Raw genomic sequence first — 22965 nt, forward strand, 5'->3', positions numbered from 1 at the left:
GTTTTTGATTTTACTTTTTTTTTTTTTTTTTTTTTTATACATCGGTTGACTTTATGACTAAAGAAATGGATGGTAACATTTAATGCTACTAAGACTACGCTCCTTTCCTTTCAACAAGTACAAAAAAAAACAAAAAAAAACTCCTCCAACAATGATTGCCATAACAAGTAACAACCTAACTGAGGGCTCATCGTTCAAACTTTGTGGCTTAACATTCACAGGCAACATGAATTGGAACAAATACATTGAGGACATTGCCAAGGCTGCTGCAAAGAAGCCGAGTTTCCTCTAATGTGCTAGAAAAGTATTCACTCATTACAAAGCCACAATTCGCCCATGCATTTGGTATGGTGCGTCTACCACTAGTCTCCCTCTCTCTCTTAGACAAGTTCAAAAAAAGTATCAAATCTAATAGATCCCGCACCATTGGTCCAGCTCCAGACCCTGTGCCTGTCTTACGAAATACTTTCATGAAATGTATTCTGATGAACTCACAGCACTTGTGCCCCTTTGATGTACATACTCCTGACTAACCCGACAAGCAACAAAATCTCACCCATTCACTGATAGTTTCTTCCATCAAACTGCTGAACTTTGGAATTCCTTCCCTGTTTCCTGCTTATCTAACTGTATAACTTGCAGAAGTTTAAAAGTAATACAAACCGATATCTTGCTCCTCAACTCCCCACTATCCCATTAGACGTGATCCCAAATTAGTAATTCCTTGTAATATGCTTGTGTAGGGTGAAAAAGAGTAAAAACATAATCTGCCGACAACTGTTTCACTGTTCAGGGTGGAACGATAAAATTGTCGCCTTAGAAAAGACGACATGATTCCATTTCCGTTTAACGAAACTGCTGTACAACTCATACTCTCTACCAATCTAAGTTATGACAACAGGACCATTGCCAGCACCCTCAAAATGCATCATTGGATTGCCATGAATAGCAGGGACGTGCCCAAGATGATGAAAACAAATTTTTCGGCCACGGTTATGATCTTTGGTGGGGTTTCAAGTGAACACCACATCATGCCACCTCAAATCTTCGAAGTCGGCTTGAAATCAACACCAAAGTGTACCTTGGTGTGCTGAAGAGTGTGGTGATCCCCTGGTGCAATCACTAGCAGACCCTGGGTGTGGCAGCAGGACTCAGGACCGTCCCACAAGTCCAAAGAGACCCAGGCTTGGCTTCACAAGTGCTACGACTTTGTACTTTTCTCTCACTGATCCCTTCTCTCTCGACTTGAATCCGCTGGGCTACTTCAGTTGGTCATACGTCAAGAACATCACCAACATGACCTCCCACAACACCAAAGCCATCCTGATCACCGCCATTTGCCGAGCTCCTGCTGACGCTTGTAGAAAAGGCATGCTCCCAGTTCCAGACCTGTATTGAGGCTGAAGGTGGCTACATTGAATAGATGTCAGCTATACTACATAATCAACTTACCCGAATTGATTGATATTTTTTTTTTTTTTTTTCAATAAAAGTTTTTTAAAATAAATCTGTGTTTTCTTTAAAGCAACAACTTTACCGTTCCACTCTGTATAACGACTCCTCAGTGTGGCTAGACATGTTGCGTTTCAAAGTAAAATTCACAACCCAACTGCTTGCACAGTCGTCAGCAATCTTACCTACATGCAATCCTGTTGTCCACAAAAGTAAAAATAAACTGTTTTTATACATATTTACTTTACTGGCACCAGAGAGCTCAATTCTAATAATGAAAAGTAATGCTTTACACTAAGTGGAAACCGTTACTTCTCATACGCACACACATACAACAATAAATTTGGCTTATCTTTATTATTTTTATAAAACTCTATCCGAAAGGATATTGAGTTCAGAATAGCCAGAATAATCATTGATTCTACCTCCCTGTTGTCTTATTTCTGTTTGGCTTTAAACACCTCAAAACTTGCTGAAATTTTTATTTTTTTAGTTTATTGGGATTTCATTGTTTCCAGTAGCGTCTTTGGCAAATGTGATCGCGTGAATGTGACCAATACGTATTGATCGTACCCATTGTTTCTTGGCTTAATCGGATGCCATTCAGATTGTTCTCTGCTGTAAGTTGGTTGGGCGACGGCAAGAGAGACAGACAGGCCACGTGTTTCTGAAAGTGAAAACAAAGAAAAAAATAAAATATTTAAAAAAAACAATGAATCCATTTTTTTTTTAATATAGAATATTATATACAAATAATAAAATATGAATTGAAAAAATTAAAAACAAATATATATCGATAAAAAAAATGAAAACTTCTTTTTAATAAATTGAAAGATAAATATCTCTATGTAAAAGGCAAGTACGTCCAAGGATGGAGTACTGCTGCCACATCTGGGCAGGAGCTGCTAAAAACAGCCTATCCTGCCTTGACAGAGTACAAAATAGACTTTGTGGCTTGGTGGGAGATGCCCTTTTCTTTTCCCTGCAACCTCTCTCCCACAGAAGAGACATTGCAAGCCTATCTTTGTTTTATCGTTATTTCCATGGCAAGTGCTCATCTGAGCTCCATTCTCTGGTCCCCCCTCGCTAATCTTTTTCAAAAAACACCTGACTAGCTGAAACCACCTTTAATAATTTCCCCCACTCCTTATCTGTGCCTAAATCAAAATGTAGATTCCATGAACAAAGCTTCTTTCTTAGAACTGCACGCCTGTGGAACCCTGTTCCGCTTGCCTGTTTCCCTCTCGACTTTAACCTGGACGTCTTCAAGTCCAACACAAACAAATTCCAAATTCCTGATGAACCGCCCCCCCCAAGTAATGACACCTTATCAATTCTCCAATACTATTGCTACACTTTCCCTTTGATTACTGTACACACAATAACCCTTATCCCCGAGTGGCCTTTGGGCCTTGATAAGTGGTGAACTCCTTGTAAAAAAAAAAGAAAGAAAACTTTTTTAATTTAAATAAAAGTAAATAGAAAAAAAAAAAAAAGAATTACTAGAAAATTATTTATCGATTTTCAACCAACGAAAATATTGATAAAATCTGATCAAACTTATACTGTAATAATTAAAAATAATTAAATAAAAAAATAAAAAAAACAATGAAAAAATGCATAAATCATTTTTTTTTTTAATAAAGAATATTATATACTATATATATTAGTGGTAGGACGATTCCAATACAATTAGCGATTCTTTATAAATCTCTAAATATTTAACTATAAAGTTGTCATTTTTCCTTTTTACCATCAAAACACGTTAACTGTGCAGATATTTTCTTTAAGCGTCAAAATATATTTATGGGGGAGGATCTGTACATTTTAGTTTTACTGGTTTAAAATTTTAAATATTTATTTTGTTGCATCCTCTGCCTGTTCTACAAGTATTTTAATGGTGAATGCTCCAATGAACTGCAAGCACATAAATACCCCCGACAAGCAACTAAATCCCACCCCTTCACAGTAGAGATCCCTAGATGTAAGAGAGCTTTCTACTCCAATAGTTTCTTCCCCAGAACCGCTAGACTTTGGAATTCCCTTCCGGGTCCCTGCTTCCCCAACTGTACTGACATGCAGAAGTTCAAGTGTAATGTGAACCGACATCTTGCTGCCCAACTCCCTACGTAGTACCCCTGTAGTTTATGTGCCTGATAGTAGCCCCCTACATCAAAGTGGCAATGTGCCTTGTTTGGGGTGAAAATTGTAAGAAAAAAAAAAAAAATTAAAAAAAAAAAAAAAAAAAGACGAATCGTTTTTGGAATCAGAAAATGGCTACATATTTTTCTGATTTCGATTAATCGTCCCAGCACTAACAAAAAATAAATAAATAAAATATGAAATAAATATCTATAAATAAAAAATAAATACAAATAAAAAAAATAAATGAAATAATTTTTTTGAAAGATAAATAAAATAAGTTTTTTTTTTAAATTGAAATAATAAAAAAAATAAATAAATAAAAAAGTAAATGCAAGAAAAAAATTACTAGAAAATTATTTCAACCAACAAAAAATATTGATAAAACATGATCTAGCAGGGAGACTCGACGTTGCCTGGGATTGAATGATGATCAACGAATATTTCACACTCCTATATTTTTATTGTCAACAAAATCCGTGAAATCGCCCGGGGTGAAGTTTCACATGCCTCCGTGCAGTAACTCAGTCCAAAATATATGTTATTCTACATTGCACTTTAGAGAACCTACTGTTTCTTTTATAAAATTATTTTATATAAACTTCTTTCCAGTTAACGAAGAGAAAACATTAAGAAATTTATGTGCGGGGTTTGAACCTACAGACCATATCATGCAAAAAAAAAAACGCTATTAACTTACCCACAGTAGAATTTTCACGGCCTGTTTTTTTATCATTGTTGCTAAGCGATGACATGGAAAAATGGCTTTACCGATGATCGATAAATTAAAATAATGGTTTCGATTATCAGTAATTATCGGGGGTATTCTGAGACAAAACTTAACTAAGATCACTCGCAGACTTATACACTAGAGTTCTGTAAATTTTAAAGAAAATCTGTTCAGCCGTTTCGGAGTTTGTAAGGAACGGACTCATACAGAGACAAAGTTGCATTGATATAATTGTAGATACAATTAAATTACCTAAAAAAATATTCACAATTCCATTTCATACACTGCAAAATGTATCAAATTGAGTTGTTAATATAATTAACTTATTTAAAAAAAAAACATTAATTTATTTATTGCGGACTTTTTTTTTTTTTTTACATGGAGGTCACCACTTATCAAGGCCCAAAGGCCACTCAGGGATAAGGGTTATTGCGTGTACAGTAATCAATGAAATAGTATTGTAGTAATCATTAGTATTGGAGATTTGATAGTGTCTTACTTAAAGGGGCGATTTGTCAGGAGTTTGTTTATGTTGGACTTGAAGACATCCAAGTTGTAGTCAGGTGGGAAACAGGCAAGCGGCAGAGAGTTCCACTGGCGTGCAGTTCTAAGAAAGAAGCTTTGCTCATGGAATCTACGTTTGGATTTAGGCACAGATAAAGAGTGGGGAAAATTATTGACAGTAGTTTCAGCCAGACGGGTGTTTATCGTGAAAAATTGGGGAGGGGGGACGAGGGATTGGAGCTCAGATGAGCACCTGCTATGGAAATAACGATTAAACAAAGACAGGCTCGCAACGTCTTTTCTGTGGGAGAGAGTTGCAGGGAAGAGAAAAGGCCCCCCCCCACTAAACCACGAAGTCTATTTTGTACTCTGTCAAGGCAGGATAGCATTTTTAGCAGCTGCTGCCCATATGTGGCAGTAGTATTCCATCCTTGGACGTACTTGGCTTTTATACAGATAGAGAATTGCATCAGTAGTGAGATATCTTCTGGAGCGGTAGAAGGATCCCACCATTTTTCCCATTATTCTCATCTTTATTAGTTGTGGGAATATAAATAATACTCATCTCAATAATGAATTCCAATTAAAATAATAAATTTAATTCTATTTTAGTCATATTGAACGATGTTTTACTTACATAAAGCATGACAAAGCATACAAAGCGTTTGCGAGTCGAAAAAAGCTGCCTCGTATCAACATTTAAAACAATCTGAATCACCACAACGTTTTTTTTTTTTTGTTCTTTTTTTAACAAAGGAGTCACCACTTATCAAGGCCTGGAGGCCACTCAAGGATAAAGGTTAAAGAGTGTACAGTAGTTAACTGGACTATCGTAGTAATGGTTAGTAGTGGAAATTTGGTAAATTAGATTACTTAAGGGGAACGGCTTATCAAGAATTTGTTTACATTGGACTTAAAGACGACCATATTGTAGTCAGCTGGAAAGCAGGCAAACGGGGGAGAGTTCCACAGGTGTGCAGTTCTAAGAAGGAAGCTTTGTTCATAGAATCTACGTTTAGGTTTAGGCACAGATAAAGAGTGGTGGAAATTATTGATAGTGGTTTCAGTTAGATGAGTGTTTTTCATGAAAGTCAAGCCGGGGGGGGGGACCATGGATTGGAGCTCAGTCGAGCACTTGCCATGAAAATAATGATAAAGCAGAGATAGGCTTGCAACATTTTTTTTTTTTTGTGGGAAAGAGGTTGCATAGTTGGAATAGGAAAAGTCCATCACGAGGTTTTAAATGAATAAATAAAAACAAATAAATAAAAACAAATAAATAAACAAAAACAAATAAAAACAAATAAATAAACAAAAACAAATAAATAAATAAAAATAAATAAATAAATAAAAACAAATAAATAAACAAAAACAAATAAAAACAAATAAACAAAAACAAATAAATAAACAAAAACAAATAAATAAACAAAAACAAATAAATAAACAAAAACAAATAAATAAATAAAAACAAATAAATAAACAAAAACAAATAAAAACAAATAAATAAACAAAAACAAATAAATAAACAAAAACAAATAAATAAATACAAATAAATAAATAAAAACAAATAAACAAACACAAATAAATAAATAAAAACAAATAAATAAATAAAAACATAAATAAACAAATACAAATAAAAACAAATAAATAAACAAAAACAAATAAATAAACAAAAACAAATAAAAATAAATAAATAAAAACAAATAAACAAAAACAAATAAAAACAAATAAATAAACAAAAACAAATAAATAAATCAAAACAAATAAATAAATAAAAACAAATAAATAAACAAAAACAAATAAATAAATAAAAACATAAATAAACAAAAACAAATAAAAACAAATAAATAAACAAAAACAAATAAATAAATAAAAACAAATAAATAAATAAAAACAAATAAATAAATAAATAAAAACAAATAAATAAATAAAAAATAAATAAATAAATAAAAACAAATAAATAAATAAAAACAAACAAATAAATAAAAACAAATAAATAAAAACAAACAAATAAATAAAAAATAAACAAATAAAAGAAGAAACATTTACCGGAAATAATTCCTGACTAGTTGCATAAAGTTCTGAAAAAAGAGAAGAAAAAAAAAAAGAGTAAAAATATTTCCACTGTTTGAATGTATTGAAAATTTTAACATTTTTGAAAAGTTTACAAAAAAAAAAATATAGATTTGTTATTTTAATTCTATTTTTTTTGTTTTTCAAGTTATAAAAAACGTTTTGTGTTTGTGTAAATTAGTGATGTTTCAAATGAACACATTTCAGGTGAAAACATTATTATATACATATCCTGCCGAAATTAATACAAATTCCCAAAATCTTCACTGATGCAAGGGAAATAATTTTCCTCAAGAAATTTAGCAATATTATCAAAAAGTGTTCATGGTTCTACACAAAGCCTTCACCATAAATCATCTGTGTGGATTTCCGAACGACTTAGTTGTTGTGGCGGAACCTCATAGAGTGAGTCCGTTTTATATATATATATATATATTATATAAACAAACGTTAGGTGAACAATCTCTCTCTCTCTCTCTCTCTCTCTCTCTATATATATATATATATATATATAGAGAGAGAGAGAGAGAGATGGATTGTTTGGCTAACGTTTGTTTTACTATATATATATATATATATATATATATATATATATATATATATGTATATAAATACATACATACTAGACTACCCGTGACCCGTTGGGTCAGTATGTTATATTAGCTATGGAATTCATGTATGAGCGTGACACTTGTGACGTAAAGAAAATAGTTTTTTTTTTGACATAACAGAAACATTTCTATGAAAGTATATTAAAATGAAAAAAGAATAGATAGCTTTCTTTGAGTCGTTCTGTTTATTATAATTGATTATTTTTGAAAAAAAAATTTACGGTTACTGAATTATAAATGGTTGGCCATACTTATAGGTAAATGTGCACTGAACAGATATCATAATACTTATTATAGTTACATTCAAATTTTGTTCATTTCTGTATTGCGTTTAAGTTATTTTAAACCCCACTCTTCCCATGTTAAATAATAATTTCGAAATAAATAACGTTAATATTTTAGTGCGCAGATCATGCGCGCATGCGCAACCGGATGTTGTAAACTGGTCATTTGAATTTTATAATTATATGGATATATATATATATATATATATATATATATATATATATATATAGCGAGAGAGCGTAGGTGCGATTAAGTGGAGAATTTTTTAAAAAAATATTTTTTAACAACGACAGATCTGAATGAAGTAAAACGTTAATCAAAAAATGTCTCTCTATCTATCTATCTGCCTATCTATCTATGTCTATTTCGCTCCCTCACTGTGATGGTTGTTTCAGTTTTTATTATGTCAAAGAAATATAAACAAACATTTCCGGTGGAAGAGAGAAATGGTAATAGTTATGGTTGTGGCATTTACTCTGGCTCTTTCCATCAAGTTGACCACATCTCAAACACTGTCTGACCAGTGATCCAAGGCGGCTTCTGTTACGATTGCAAGCCATTCGTGGTTCCGGCAACGGATCTCGTAAAAGAGAGGGCCTAGAATTATCTCATTATCCTGCTTCACTGTCCTGAGCCTGGTTTTCAGTTGATCACCACGACAATTCTTTCAGCCTGGTGGTAGAGCTGGATCGATAACTACACAGAGAAAGTAACCTGGGTGTTGTCGAAGAACGTGGTCGAACCAATGAAGACATAAAAAAGAGATCGTGCAGCAAATACGAATTGTAACGTTCGGAACAAACTGTTGCCAGCAGACATGGAGAATGTGGTGTAGGCAGTGATGGTCAAATACCTTCAGTTTACGTAGGCCACTACCCGATACAAACCAAGTCTCGCAGCCATAAAGAAGAATGGTATGGACGAAGGCCTGGTAGTTTCTGACTTTAGTGTTCAACTTTATTTCTTCTTGAAACCAGAACCGCAACCGACGTCGAAGATGGCTACACAAGAAGTCGCCTGGGTGTCATCAAAGAATGTGGTCGAACCAACAAAGGCGACTGTTAAGAAGAAATTTTTGGAGGAGTAGATTGTGCAGAGCGTACGAGTTGTACTGTTGGAGACAAACTGTTGCCAGCAGACACGGAGGATGCTATGAAGGCGGTGATGCTCAAATACCTCCAGTTTGCGTCGGTCACTTTCCCGTATAGGCCAAGTCTAGCAGCCATAGAGGAGAATAGCAACACTTGAAAGACTGACAGAGATCAGTATCTTTCTGATTCCCTCTCTTCCAGTCTCGGGCGCGTGGTACGATCGGGTAAAAACTGACGAGTTAACTTCTATCTTTTCACCACCAATGCTCATATCCTCGCTTTGCTCCAGATGAAATGAAACGGCCCTCGTTTTGAAGAAGCACCCAATTCTGACTAACTTGGATTGACTTTTACTCCTGACCTGAACTGTAAGACCAACATGAGATCTATTGCCAAAATCGCTGGAAAGATGACGGGATCATTCTATCGCTCCAGAAAGTATCTCACTCCTAATGCAATCTTTTACCCGTGCAAGAGTTAAATATGCCCAAAGATGGAGTACTGTTGATACATCTGATTATTAAGTTAGATCCATGTCCAAGGAACCTATATCTAAAATTTCAATTGTTTATAACCAAAATTGGCGGAGGAGTTTGGTAGAGTTCTCAAAGGTCAAATCGTTGAACTTTGACCCCTTAATAGCCAAATTTCTGGCCGAAAACGGATTACAAAGATTTTCCCAAATCTTAGTACCCTGTATATCAAATTTCGAGTCTGTAGACTGAAAACTAACAGAGTTATTGCGTAGGAAAATGTACACAGACAGACAGACACGTTCACTTTTATAGATATATAGATTGTTTAGCAACATTTCGGCCAACTATTCCTCTGGCCTTCATCAGGTTGTTTCAAAAGAATTCCAATAATTAAATAAAAAAAACAAAAAACTTACCAACGGGATCTTCACGTACGATATTCGATAAGTTATGCGAGTCCGTTAACAAATTAGTATTTTTTGTCAGTTTCTGCCGATTGACACCGGAAATTTTGTCGGCAGCATGTTTCGAAGAATTCACATTGTCCGATTCTGAAGTCTTTGATTTTGAATTGTCCGACTTTGACAGTTTGGAGATCGACTTGCTTTTATCGCGTGTCATTGTAGGTTGGCTCGAAAGCTGACCTTTCAGGCGATCACTAGTCATTGATTCGCCGGCATGGCTTAATTTAATTTTTTTCGACATTTGCATCTTGCTTGCTGAATCCGACGTTCTGTCACTCTCGATCGATGACAAATTCAAATTCTTCCATCGCGGTAAACGGTTTTCTGAACTTGTATTCAAGAGGGAATCCAACGAATTACAATCGGTTTCGTCCGAATTTAATTTATTCAAATTGGAGTTTGACGCAACTTTTCCGCTCAACGGAATTTCAAACGACGTTTCCGCAGAATCTTTATTAACTTGAGAAGTGGTACTCTGGTTGCTTGCGGAAATTGATTTGTTTCGGTCGGGGGCTGTCTTTGTAGGATTTTTATAATTGTCACCAGATTTTTTTTTTACATCGCATTCTTTATTTGGCAAGCATTTTGCGTGCTCATCTGAAGTTCGAGATAAACGAAAAAGACGGACTTCTTCTTCGACTTCACTGTTTGTCTGCTGAGCCGATTCTTGCAGCTTGCGGCTGTTGTTACTGCAAGGTGAGACTTTGGACAAATTCTGAGAGACTTTCCGAGGAGAAGTGGTTTCCTTGTTCATGGGTGCAACCATAGGTGACTGTTTGGAGACCCGTTGAGCTGACGTATCTATCTCAACGCGATCTGAAACAACTTTGTTAGATTTACGGCTCGCATTGCCATCAGGGGTGACCATCGACGACTTTTGTGAGGAAACCTGCAAAGAAATAAACTAAAGTTATTTCATGTCGAATCTATGTAAGATTTTCAAAGTCAGACCCAAATAACATTTAAGCTGAAATAGTATATGGGATAAGGAGAAAGAAGTAACTCTTGTTAAAATCAATGTTCCCAATGATGTTGGCTTAAACAGAGCCGAGAAGGAAAAGATAACGAAATACCAAGGTCTTCCGTACGACGACATGAAAAGAAATTGGAATCTAAGGAAGATCTACATCATTCCAGTAATTATAGAAGCAACTGGACTTTTGAAAAAGGAATTTAAAACCTACCTGGCAAATATACCCGGTGACTCAAGTGCAGAACAGAAATGGGAGATAATGCTTTATCATCATGCGAAATATTATTCTGATGAACATTATCATTTGTCATCATTACACCGTGAAAAATCTAAGAGGGCAATTAGGAAATCCAAAATGGCCATCACGACACGATTCAAAGAAATTATCAACAAAATATGGCTTGTAGCATATCAAATGAAAGAAAATTTTGTACAGATTACAATTATGTTTTCTAGTATATTAAACTAATTAGGATAATTAAATTTTATTTTAACGGCTTCAATTTACCATGACAATTATCGGGTGAGTTTCTACCACTATTTTGTAATTTATTTTTAAGTCATTGTCAAGACTTCAAGAGACATCGTGGCCATTTTTTTCTTGTTCTCGTGTAACGCTCGACACTATTTGTAGATGTCCTAAGTAATTCGTAATTGTATTCTGATTGTTTCTTGCGTTGAAGATTGAACCTTCATCCTCCAGAAGAATAGCATTTGGAACTGAATTTACCAAATACTTTATATTCGTTACGCCACGAATCTTTGCAGATAAAATACAACTGAAGGTCAAAACGTAAGATCTTTGCTAGTCTATATATATAAAAGGCAAAATGTGTGTCTATGTATGTATGTTCGCTTTTTGTGTATGTCTGCAAAAGGCTTTTTTCCGAGGACTGCTCGGTCAGCTTGCTCTTTCTTAAAACTTTTTATATCACGTCTAAATGATAATATCTACGCGTTAACAATGGGGTCTTTTTTTTTTTTTTTTTACATAGGCGTCACCACATTATCAAGGCCAAGAGGCCACTCAAGGATAAGGGTTAAAGAGTGTACAGTAGAAATTGGACAATATAGTAATCATTAGTAATGAAAATTTGGTAAATTTGATAACTTATATGGAACGGCTCATCAAGAACTTGTTTACGTTAGACTTGAACACAATCATATTGTAGTCAGCCGGAAAGCAGGAAAACGGAAAACAATTCCACAGGTGTGCAGTTCTAAGAAGCTTTGTTCATGGAATCTACGTTTAGGTTTAGGCACAGATAAAGAGTGGGGGGAATTATTGATAGTGTTTACAGCTAGACGAGTGTTTCTTGTGAAAGTTAGGGTCACCTGGCTATTTAATTTGCCCGACTTTGAAACGTTAAATATTCCACATTTTTGGATCGCCGCATGTTGCTTTTGTTTTTCGGAATAAAAAAAGCGAAACTCAATTTGAATCCTTGGCCCAGGGCCAGCGGTCTCCAGAAAGTGATGTAACGTTTGGTCAATGTCGGCTTATCACCATCATATCAGACAATTGCTTTCATTTTGAGACGAGACACTCCCCTAATAAACGGGGAAGCTGGTTTTCCCCAAAAGTTGGGTAAAAACAAACAAACCGGGTTATTAACCATTGGGTTATTGACCTCATTAAAAACTGTCCCGCAGAAAATGTTAACTGTTGAATAGCTATTGCTTACGTCGTCGTAACGCTTGCACAACATGTTAACTCTACAACTTCCACTTGACGTTATTAAGTGCGGGCACCTGTCAATTCTCTTCTTACTTAAATAAATTCAAACGTCTTTCAGTAACTCATTCTTGCTGGCCTAGCGGTTAACGCGTCATGCTTTTTTTCACATTTTATTTTCCAACTTCACCTCAGGGTTTCGGGTTCGTTCCTACCTACTTACCAAAACTTTTTTTACACAGTAGAGATCTCCAGATGCCAGAAAGCCTCCTACTCTAATAGTTTCTTCCCCAGAACTGTTAGCTTTTGGAATTCCCTTCCGGGTTCCTGCTTCCCCAACTCTACTGACATACCAAAGTTCAAGTATAATATATATATATATATATAAAGCTGAACGTCTGTGTGTGTGTCTGGTCACGAATAGGCTCCTATATGGTTGACTATTATAGAAAATGATAGAAGATGTATCGAGACACAGGAATGGGTATGTTTGATCTGGCATAATGATAATTCATTAAAATTGTGGGGTCTGCGTACGTGCCTGGTCCACAAAGTATGAAAATTAAAAAATTTGAAAATTAAAAAAAAAACGTTTACAAGTGTTTTTGATATAGATGTACATAAGAATACTTTGATAAGTATGTTTTAACTTAAATAGGGATGGTATAATAAAATTGTGGGGTCTGCGTTCGTGCCTGGCCTCCATAGAATGGAAATAGGCACAAACTTTAATAAAGACTTTTCATATCTATCTGCGTAAGTATACTTTGATAATTATGCTTCAGTTTGAAGAAATATGGTATATAAAATTATGGGGTGTTCGTTCGCACCTGACCTCCATAGAATGGAAATATGTCACAAAGTTTAACACGGTTTTTTAATATAGATCCACAGAATATTGTGATAAGTGTTTCTGTGTGAACAGGTATGGTATAATAAATTATGGGGTTTATCTATTTTATTTTTACTTTCATCATATTTTGCTTTGGTTTTGATAACCCCAAATTCGAAGCTATCTCTTTACAACCCTTCCTTTTTGTTGTGTCTGCACAAATAATTAACAAGAACACGGAAAGTAAAGGTATACAATAATATATTAGGAAGAAAAGTTATATACATATTTACATGTCTTCAGATATACTTCAGTTGGAGATATTCCGGTATGTGGCGTGTTGCATGTCTTACTGGAGGCAGCATAAGCGTCTTGCCTATTTGACGGTCGTTGCCGGACTCCCCCGGTATTGGTGATTCATAGTAGGCATCTCCACAACACTTTTCATAACCTGTCATACTTTCATAAATCAGAGTCCATTTTCTGTAGGCTGTTTTTGAACCCAGTCAACGACGGGTACTTTTTCTAATATATATATATATATATATATATATATATATATATATATATACGGCATAATCACATTGACACACCGGTTCTCGTCAGATCACCAAAGTTAAGCAATGTTGAGCCTGGCTAATACCAGATGGGTGACCATTTGGGAATTCTAGGCGCTGTATGTGCTCTCCGCTTATCTCGGCATTGTTTCCAGTCGTCTTGAACCTCAACTTGCCACTGGTATGCAACAATGTTGACTCAGGGGAGGCATGGTTGGAGATTGCGCAACTCTTGCCATACAAATTTCACGCGCAAGCAGTGGGTATCCATAGTCTACCAAGACTGAAGGAAGCCTTTTTTTTATATATACACCAGCTTATTTTAATGGTGAATGCCCTGACGAACTACAAGCCTTGTACCCCTTGAATGTAAATATCCCCGACAAACCCAACAAGCAGCAAAATCCCACCCCTACACAGTAGAGATCCCTAGATGCAAGAAAACCTTCTACTTTAATAGTTTCTTCCCCAGAACTGTTAGCTTTTGGAATTCCCTTCCGGATTCCTGCTTCTCCAACTCTACTGACATGCAGAAGTTCAAGTGTAATGTAAACAGACATCTTGCTGCTCAACTCCCTACATAGTATCCCTGCAATTTATGTCTCAAATAGTAAACCCCTACATCAAAGTGGCACTTGCCTTGTTTGGGGTGTAAATGTAAAAAAAAAAAAATGCTGGCCGCCCAGCGTTGCAGTCATACAATACGCTTAAAATGCAGATTGTATATGAATTATTATAGAATCCATCCTCTATTGACTATTATATATTACAAGGAATAATTTGCTCGGCGAACTAATTTGCAAAAAAAATTTGCCCAGCGAACTAATTTGCAAAAAAAATTTGCCCAGCGAACTAATTTGCAAAAAAAATTTGCCCGGCGAACTAATTTGCAAAAAAAATTTGCCCAGCGAACTAATTTGCAAAAAAAATTTGCCCAGCGAACTAATTTGCAAAAAGAATTTGCCCAGCGAACTAATTTGCAAAAAAAATTTGCCCAGCGAACTAATTTGCAAAAAAAATTTGCCCAGCGAACTAATTTGCAAAAAAAATTTGCCCAGCGAACTAATTTGCAAAAAAAATTTGCCCAGCGAACTAATTTGCAAAAAAAATTTGCCCAGCGAACTAATTTGCAAAAAAAATTTGCTCGGCGAACTAATTTGCAAAAAAAATTTGCCCAGCGAACTAATTTGCAAAAAAAATTTGCCCGGCGAACTAATTTGCAAAAAAAATTTGCCCAGCGAACTAATTTGCAAAAAAAATTTGCCCAGCGAACTAATTTGCAAAAAAAATTTGCCCAGCGAACTAATTTGCAAAAAAAATTTGCCCAGCGAACTAATTTGCAAAAAAAATTTGCCCAGCGAACTAATTTGCAAAAAGAATTTGCCCAGCGAACTAATTTGCAAAAAAAATTTGCCCAGCGAACTAATTTGCAAAAAAAATTTGCCCAGCGAACTAATTTGCAAAAAAAATTTGCCCAGCGAACTAATTTGCAAAAAAAATTTGCCCAGCGAACTAATTTGCAAAAAAAATTTGCCCAGCGAACTAATTTGCAAAAAAAATTTGCCCGGCGAACTAATTTGCAAAAAAAATTTGCCCGGCGAACTAATTTGCAAAAAAAATTTGCCCAGCGAACTAATTTGCAAAAAAAATTTGCCCAGCGAACTAATTTGCAAAAAAAATTTGCCCAGCGAACTAATTTGCAAAAAAAATTTGCCCAGCGAACTAATTTGCAAAAAAAATTTGCCCGGCGAACTAATTTGCAAAAAAAATTTGCCCGGCGAACTAATTTGCAAAAAATAAAAAAAAGATAATAACGATAATGTCGTTCATCAAATTCCGTCTGTGTTTGTTTACAACATCATGTCAGCTGATATTTGGGCTTGACAATCTTAAACATAATCTTTCTTCTCTGATAGATAAAAAGAAGCATTTTTACAGGAGACTATTTTACGTTACACCGGCCAAGGTTACACCAGTGTATCTTTTTTTTACGTTACACCGGCCAAGGTTACACCAGTGTATCGTAAAATATTTTCCTGTAAAAATTCTTCTTTTTTATTTTTAAGAGAAAAAAGACTTTTTTTTAAGATCAGATTTTTTTGATTTTCAATACTCATCGGATGAATTTCTGTAAAAAAACTTATCTAGGAACACTACCAGATATATAATTTAGCTTTGTGTGAAATTTGCTCAGTTGTTTCAGATCCCATGATAAAGAACTCGTACACGCACACAAAGTGACTTTCACATAAGAGATAGAGATATGTGTAATGATAATTCAAAACAAAATAAGATATTAATTGTCTGTATTTTTGAGATGAGGTGTTTTCATTGATTGCGATTGTCGGACTGAGTGACTAGTTACATATGGCCGAGTGGTCCTAGACGTTGTATCAAAGTTTACAGTTACCCAAAGGTGCTGAGTTCAATCCTGAACAAAGGCAGTGAAAAGTAACATTCAAAACAGAGAATCAGCAACTATGTCCCAGAGACTAGCTGGAGTCCGAACACGGTACCCCCGTAATAATGATAAAGGGTTGGGTTCGAGACTCCTAACAAACGGTTCCCCAGTTCGATACAAAACACCTGATGAAGGCCGGAGGGCAAAACGGCCGAAATGTTGTGACCATAACAACCAAGATGAGGAAGTCAGTCCGACAATCTCAATCAAAATAAGATATAGATAAATTTATTTGTCGGTTCGATAAGGAAAACAAGAAAGTTATAGAAACTCTTTATATCATGACATTTCAAAGCTTAATGCTTCTCGTCAGTTTGATACGATACACCTGAAGAAGATTGGAGGTTAAATCAACCAAAACCATAAAAACAAAACTTAAGATGAGAACAAGAGTCCAAATAACGTGAATAATAATCATTTCTTGCTCTTCGGGCCAAGATTACAGTGTAGTATCTGTTCTGGTGCTACACTTTACCTTTTCTGTCCTCTATCAGTGGAGGAGAAATCCTTCATGACCGAGACAATGTTTTTTTTTGTTTCTATTCAGAGTGCCAACAATTTTTTTTTTTTGTTTCTATCCAGAGTGCCCCGTTTTGGAGAGCTGGATTTTCCCCATATTAAAAACCGACCTTGCGTTTAACTCTGCCCTCGTGGGGAGGCAAGTAAGTAGGAATATGAAAAGAAGGTCAATCTCATCCACTTACCTTGGAAGATGGATGCTTGAGCGTCGATGAGCCAAGCAAAAGGAAACCAGCATTTTCTTCTTCGGCAGAGGAAGATTTTTCCTGACGAGTTTCTGCCACTTGAAAATCATCTTACCATTCGGAGCAAAAAAATTGAAAAAATAAAATTTATTAAAAAAAAGAAAAAAAAAGAAAAGAAAAAGATGGCATTACCTGTGCTTTTTTCTTTTTTTTTTTTTTTACAAAGGAGTAACCACTTATCAAGGCCCGGAGGCCACTCGAGGATAAGGGTTAATGAGTGTATGGTAACCAATGAGAATATTGTAGTAATCGTTAGTAGTGGAAATTTGCTAAATTGAATTACTTAAGGAGAACAGCTCATCAAGAATTTGTTTATATTGGACTTGAAGACAACCAGATTGTAGTCAGCTGGAAAGCAGGCAAATAGAAGAGAGTTCCACAGGCGTGCAGTTCTAAGAAAGAAGCTTTGTTCATAGAATCTACGTTTAGGTTTAGGTAGATAAAGAGTGGAGGAAATTATTGATAGTGGTTTCAGCTAGATGAGTGTTTTTCATGAAAGCTTGGCTACGGGGAACCATAGATTGGAGCTCAGATGTGCACTTGGCATGAAAACGATAAAGCAGAGACAGGCTCGCAACGTCTTTTCCGTGGGAAAGAGGTTGCAAGTAAGAAAAAAAACGCATCTCCCCACTAAGCTACAAAGTCTATTTTGAAGTCTGTCAAGGCAGGATAAGCTGCTTCTAGGAGCTCCTGCCCAGATGTGGCAGCAGTACTCCATCCTTGGACGCACTTGGCTCTTATAGATGTAGAGAATTGCATCAGCAGTGAGATATCTACTGGAGCGGTAGAAGGATCCCACCATTTTTCCAGCGACCTTGGAAATAAATTTGATGTACGCGTTCCATATCAGATCAACTCAGAAGCTTGTCAAAACATGGTGCCTCCCCAAGATGAGAGCCATTCATTTCAATTGATGCCAGACGGGGATCAGAGCATTGATGACGGAAAGATAGAAGCAAAAGTGTGTTGATTCTAATGGTGCTTGTTTCGATCGATAAATTTTTGTTTGAGCCGAGATCTGTTTATCTGAATTTAAAAGTTACAAACCGCAAGAACTTTCTTGTCAATCTGATAGAAGATTGTTGAGATGGTTGAAAACAACATCTTTATAGTTTACCAGTTTCTCATTCATGTGATGCAACCATTTAATATAGGAGTGTACTAAAATTATCTACCTCTACTGACACACAAACTCTTAAATGAGATTAGATAGACCGAGATTCGAACCTGGTAAGCAAGGTTCGAAAATAGGTTCAGAAATAGTCAGAAATGGAATGTAGAATTTCACATTGTTCAATTTAATATAAAATAGTTTAAATATGTTTGAGTAAAAGGGATTCTGATTGTTCAATTCTTTTTATGAAAACTGAATTAAAATAAGGTCAGTTAGAAGAACGAACAATAGCAAATTTAAATATGAGTAAAAATAAGTTGGGTCGAAAAATAGGTTAGAAGAATTCTTTGTCTGCAGAAATGGTTTGGACATGTGCGAACCATGCATGTTTAACCTACGTGAGTTTCCCACATACATGACGTCATAGCAGAAACTGAATTCTCAATATAGTTTGCTAGTTTTAGGAGATTAGAGAGAGTTGGAGACAGGAGGCAGTCGAGTCCGGATCGAATCAGAGGAGGGTCTCCCTTTGGAAGCGAAGGGTTAGAAAGTTTTAATCATGTAATCGACTTTGAATTCCTGGATGTCATCATCATTGCAACCGGTTGAATGTAATAAAAGAAGATCATCATATTTTTGTAACTGCGGTCTTCGTGTCTTCTTTCTACCAAATTGAAGGTAATGTGAACTAATCGTTATTAATGAACGTTGTGTATAACCCATCTAAGTAATGGGTCCTGGATATGACCTTAAACTATATCCGATGGTGAGGTCCCCAGCTTGCAGGCCTTAGGGAGTGTGGAGTCACCCTTTAATTGCCATTGCTCCCAGGTCCACTCTGACCCGGAGTTGTAGCACCTGTTAAGGTCCCAACTATGGGTTAAATAGAATACGACTTAAAAAAAAATATACTATATTAAAAAATCGTTCTTCAAAATCACCAGATTCGGCATTAAATAACCTGAAAAGGGTTGATATGCCGTAAAACAAAACAACCAACCAACCATCTAAGTAATGTGTCCCCCTCTCCATCTAAGTAATGACTGTCCCCTCCAGTGTTAAAGAACTGATCAATCTCTCTTCACTTTAATATATGTTAAAAGAAGGAACTGTAAAATGTATAAATGTCGTTCCCCTCTCTCTTCATCCCCTCATCAATATGTACCCCGTCTCTCTCTCTAAAAAGACCCCACCTATGCAACGACATGACCCGATCAATGAACTCTCTACACTGTCCAGAGTTAATCTTACTCTGAGGTCATGAGAACTAAGCCTGTCTTTAAGACTCCCATACACACATCCATTGTATCGTTCTCATTTCATTTCTCTTCATGCAACGCATGTCCTCAACCCTCACTGGCCAGGTTTCACTTTTATACGTCACACAATTGCATGTCTGATAGAGTCTTTTCTTAGTCAACAGTGGTAATGCTCTGCTGGTTAGTAATGACAGAAGTTTCATAAACTTACTACATCCACACTTAACTCTTGCAATCAGCTAGCACCAAATCTTTCCTATGATCCAATGGTATCCATTTCAATTGATGCTAGACAGGGGATCAGATTGTTGATGATAAAAACTTGGAAGTTCCTTTTGCTTTCCATTCAGCTCGTCTCGACTCCCCCCCCCCCCGTGTCACAGCTCACCTTTGCATACTTTCCCGCATTTGCAGGAAGATTCATATACATAGTTTCTTTGTCCTGAATCTCCTTTCTTGATGACATCAGAGGCCTGCTTCGTCACGTAGATTTTACCTATGTATGTCCAAACACACTTTTGGCAAACAAATTCCGAATTTTAATTGTTCAATATCTAACCTACTTGTTAATCATTATTTCTAAAACTCGTATTGTCCATTCTTTTCACTGACATATTTAATATCCAGTTATTTCTAAAAGCATAAACAATTGACCGAATTCCTGACATAAATAATATTTAGTTATTTGCAAGAACAATGCAAATCGTTCTGCATTCCTAGAATTTCAATATCTATTATCTTTTAACACTTGCCTACAGGGTTCGATTCTAACCTTTTCCTAATATTATTTTCAAATTTATCTAGTTTTGCTTTCTTACTTACTGGGTTCTCTCCCTTTTCATAACAGCGACCAGTCTCACCTTTGTCTACTTTCCCGTATTTGCAGGAAGTCTCATATACACAGTTTTTTTGTCCTGAGACTTTCCGATCAAAACTTTGCACAAATAACGCTCAAGATGAGAACAATAGAAAAATCAATACAAGATAAACAATCGTCTCCAAAGATTTTTACGATGTTTAGTTTATTTTAAAAAAAATTGCTTTCAATTGTTTTTTGCTTTTTTACAGAATTATTTTCTTTCTAGGTTTGGTTGTTTTGTTTTACGGCATATCAACCCTTTTCAGGTTATTTAATGCCGAATCCAGTTATTTTGGAAATAATATTCATGTTGCATACAGTTATTTTGTAGAAGTTTTTATTCTTCAAGTTCTTTGTATCTTCAATCGCTAGTTTGTAACGTTTGGTTTGGTTGTTTTATAGTGGATTTTATCGTTTTAGTTCCCTGTCCTGCAGAACATGAATGAGTTTTGCAATGGGAGAGGAAAAAGGGTTACATTATTAATGTTTGGTGCATTTTAAGTTTGGAAACCAGTCAGGAAGTGGGAGAGATAGAAAGAAAAAGGGGAAATGGGAAGAAGGAAAAGGAGAGAAAAGGTGTTTTGTTGGTTTTGGTTTTGCAGAACATAATTAAGTTTTGCAAAAAAGGAAGTAGAAAAACATAAAGCATCAATGTTAGGTGCATTTCGTCTCGGGAAGCCAATATCTTCAGACAGCCTGATCTGGTAGCACCAGATTTTCTTTTAAAAATATGATTTTAAAAGTTAACTTTAATTCTCGGTACATTGTTTGGCATTAACTACTTTTAACGATTCTATTCTTTTAAAAGCAAAACATTTATTTTTTAATTAATCCAATTTACCAAATTTCCATTATTAACGATTACTATAATATTGTCTCATTGACTACTGTACACTCACAAACCCTTAATCTCGAGAGGCTTCCAGGCCTTGATAAGTGGGGAATCCTTTTTTAAAAAAAAAAAATTATTTTTTTAATTAAGAAAAATGCAAATTTTTCTTGAATAATTTTGTAAAATTGAGTTATCTCCTTTAGACCTCAGAGTTCTAGAAGTAAAAAAAAAAAAAAATTGTTTACTTGATGTTTTTTTGATATTTTTTTGTTAAACAAGTGGAATAATTCTCATAATAGAGTTTGCGCCCTTCCCTACATCCCGGTGTAGCAGATAGTGAAAATGTGAATTGGACAAAAGTGTGTACGTTTTGATTTTTCGGTCATAAACAAAAGCAATCAATTCTAACCCGAAGCCATCTTCTTTTTTTTTTTTAGAAAAAAGGAAAAAGAAGAAAAGGAAAAAGGAAAAAGAGGGAAAAAAGTGACAAGGAAAACAAAAAGAAAAAATAACAATAAAAAGAAAAATGCAAAGAAAAAAAGGAGAAATGGAAAAAAAAAGAAAAAGAAAAATGGAAAAAAAGGAAAAAAAAAAAGAAAAGAAAAATGGAAAAGGAAAAAAGGAAAAAGATAAAGAGAAAAAATAAAAAGGAAAAAGAAAAAAGAGAAAAAAGTGGATAAAGAAAAAAAGGAAGAAAAAGTGGATAAAGAAAAAAGAAAAAGAAAAAAGGAAAAAGAAAAAAGGAAAAAGAAAAAAAAAGGAAAAAGATAGAGAAAAAAGAAAAAGATAAAGAGAAAAAGAAAAAAAGTGGATAAAGAAAAAAAGGAAAAAAAAAAAGTGGATAAAGAAAAAAGGAAGAAAAAGTGGATAAAGACAAAAAAGAAACAAAAGAAAAAAAAGGAAAAAGATAGAGAAAAAATAAAAAGGAAAAAGAAAAAAAAGATAAAAAAGAAAAAGAAAAAAGTGGATAAAGAAAAAAAAGAAAAAGGAAAAAGAAAAAAAAAGAAAAAGAGAAAAAGAAAAAAAGGAAAAAATAAAAAATAAAAAGGAAAAAGTGTATAGATTTGTAGTCAAACAATACCAACCACCGATTGTCGCAAGTATTTTTGCATCTGTCGGATGAATGAGGAAATCTCGAATATTTTTCACTGTTAATTTCTTTTCTAGGTTTTCTGTTGATACAGAGGACATGAGGCCTGCAATTAAAAAGGGAAAAATTAGAAAGGCACTTGTAGAGCGCATACAACCAACAACCCCCTACTAAAGAATGTGAGTTACCAATGATGGAAAAAAAAAAAAAAAGAAATTAAATTAAAATTTATTTCCCAACCTAGGGAGCCACAACCCCCACTTGCTCCCCAGACCCTTGTATGATAACCCCCAACCTAAAACACTCTTGATCTGGTCCAAGCTACTGCCTACATTCAACTGTCAGACTTGCAAATGTCATCAACCATTGCAAACCCAACCATGCCTAACTTCTATAAATAATCACAAAACTCATAAAACTAACTTAAATTTTTTTTAACCCTTTATGATCTGGTTGAACTAATTCGTTTACTCATAAATAAATGAATATAACGGCATAAATAAAGTGGGAATTGATTCAAACACGCCTGCCTTGTATATATTCACTATCTGGGTAGATGCCAGATACCTCAAGATCGCAACTGTCCATTGCTTACATTCAGTATACCGCCATCTAAAATTAACAATAAATATTTTTCTAATCATCTACGTCATAATTCAGGTCATAAAGGGTTAACCAATCCCTTGTTTCCATTACCGGCATACCTTGATTAACAATCCTA

The 22965-nt window shown here is 35.0% G+C and overlaps 1 protein-coding gene and 1 pseudogene across 2 annotated transcripts in view; one reads left to right on the plus strand and one right to left on the minus strand.

Moving 5' to 3' along the window:
* Positions 1–1676: 1676 nt before the first annotated feature.
* LOC145268848 (uncharacterized) overlaps positions 1677–22965 on the minus strand; it is a 48923-nt gene continuing 27634 nt past the window's right edge. Inside the window, exons 7-11 of one of the 2 annotated variants that reach the window (XM_080124522.1) lie at positions 22240–22350; positions 17031–17140; positions 9781–10717; positions 6878–6909; positions 1677–2119 (exon numbers count right to left, since the gene is read on the minus strand). In XM_080124522.1, coding sequence (XP_079980648.1) covers positions 1958–2119; positions 6878–6909; positions 9781–10717; positions 17031–17140; positions 22240–22350 — 1352 coding nt within the window. In that variant the 3' untranslated portion in view covers positions 1677–1957. The remainder of the gene's footprint in view (positions 2120–6877; positions 6910–9780; positions 10718–17030; positions 17141–22239; positions 22351–22965) is intronic. The other variant, XM_080124523.1, reaches the window with a different exon arrangement.
* Positions 13875–13991, plus strand: LOC145268971 (5S ribosomal RNA; annotated as a pseudogene).

This window comes from Euprymna scolopes, chromosome 44 (genome assembly GCF_053919585.1).
Source record: "Euprymna scolopes isolate OS-2025 chromosome 44, ASM5391958v1, whole genome shotgun sequence".
Taxonomy (NCBI): domain Eukaryota; kingdom Metazoa; phylum Mollusca; class Cephalopoda; order Sepiida; family Sepiolidae; genus Euprymna; species Euprymna scolopes.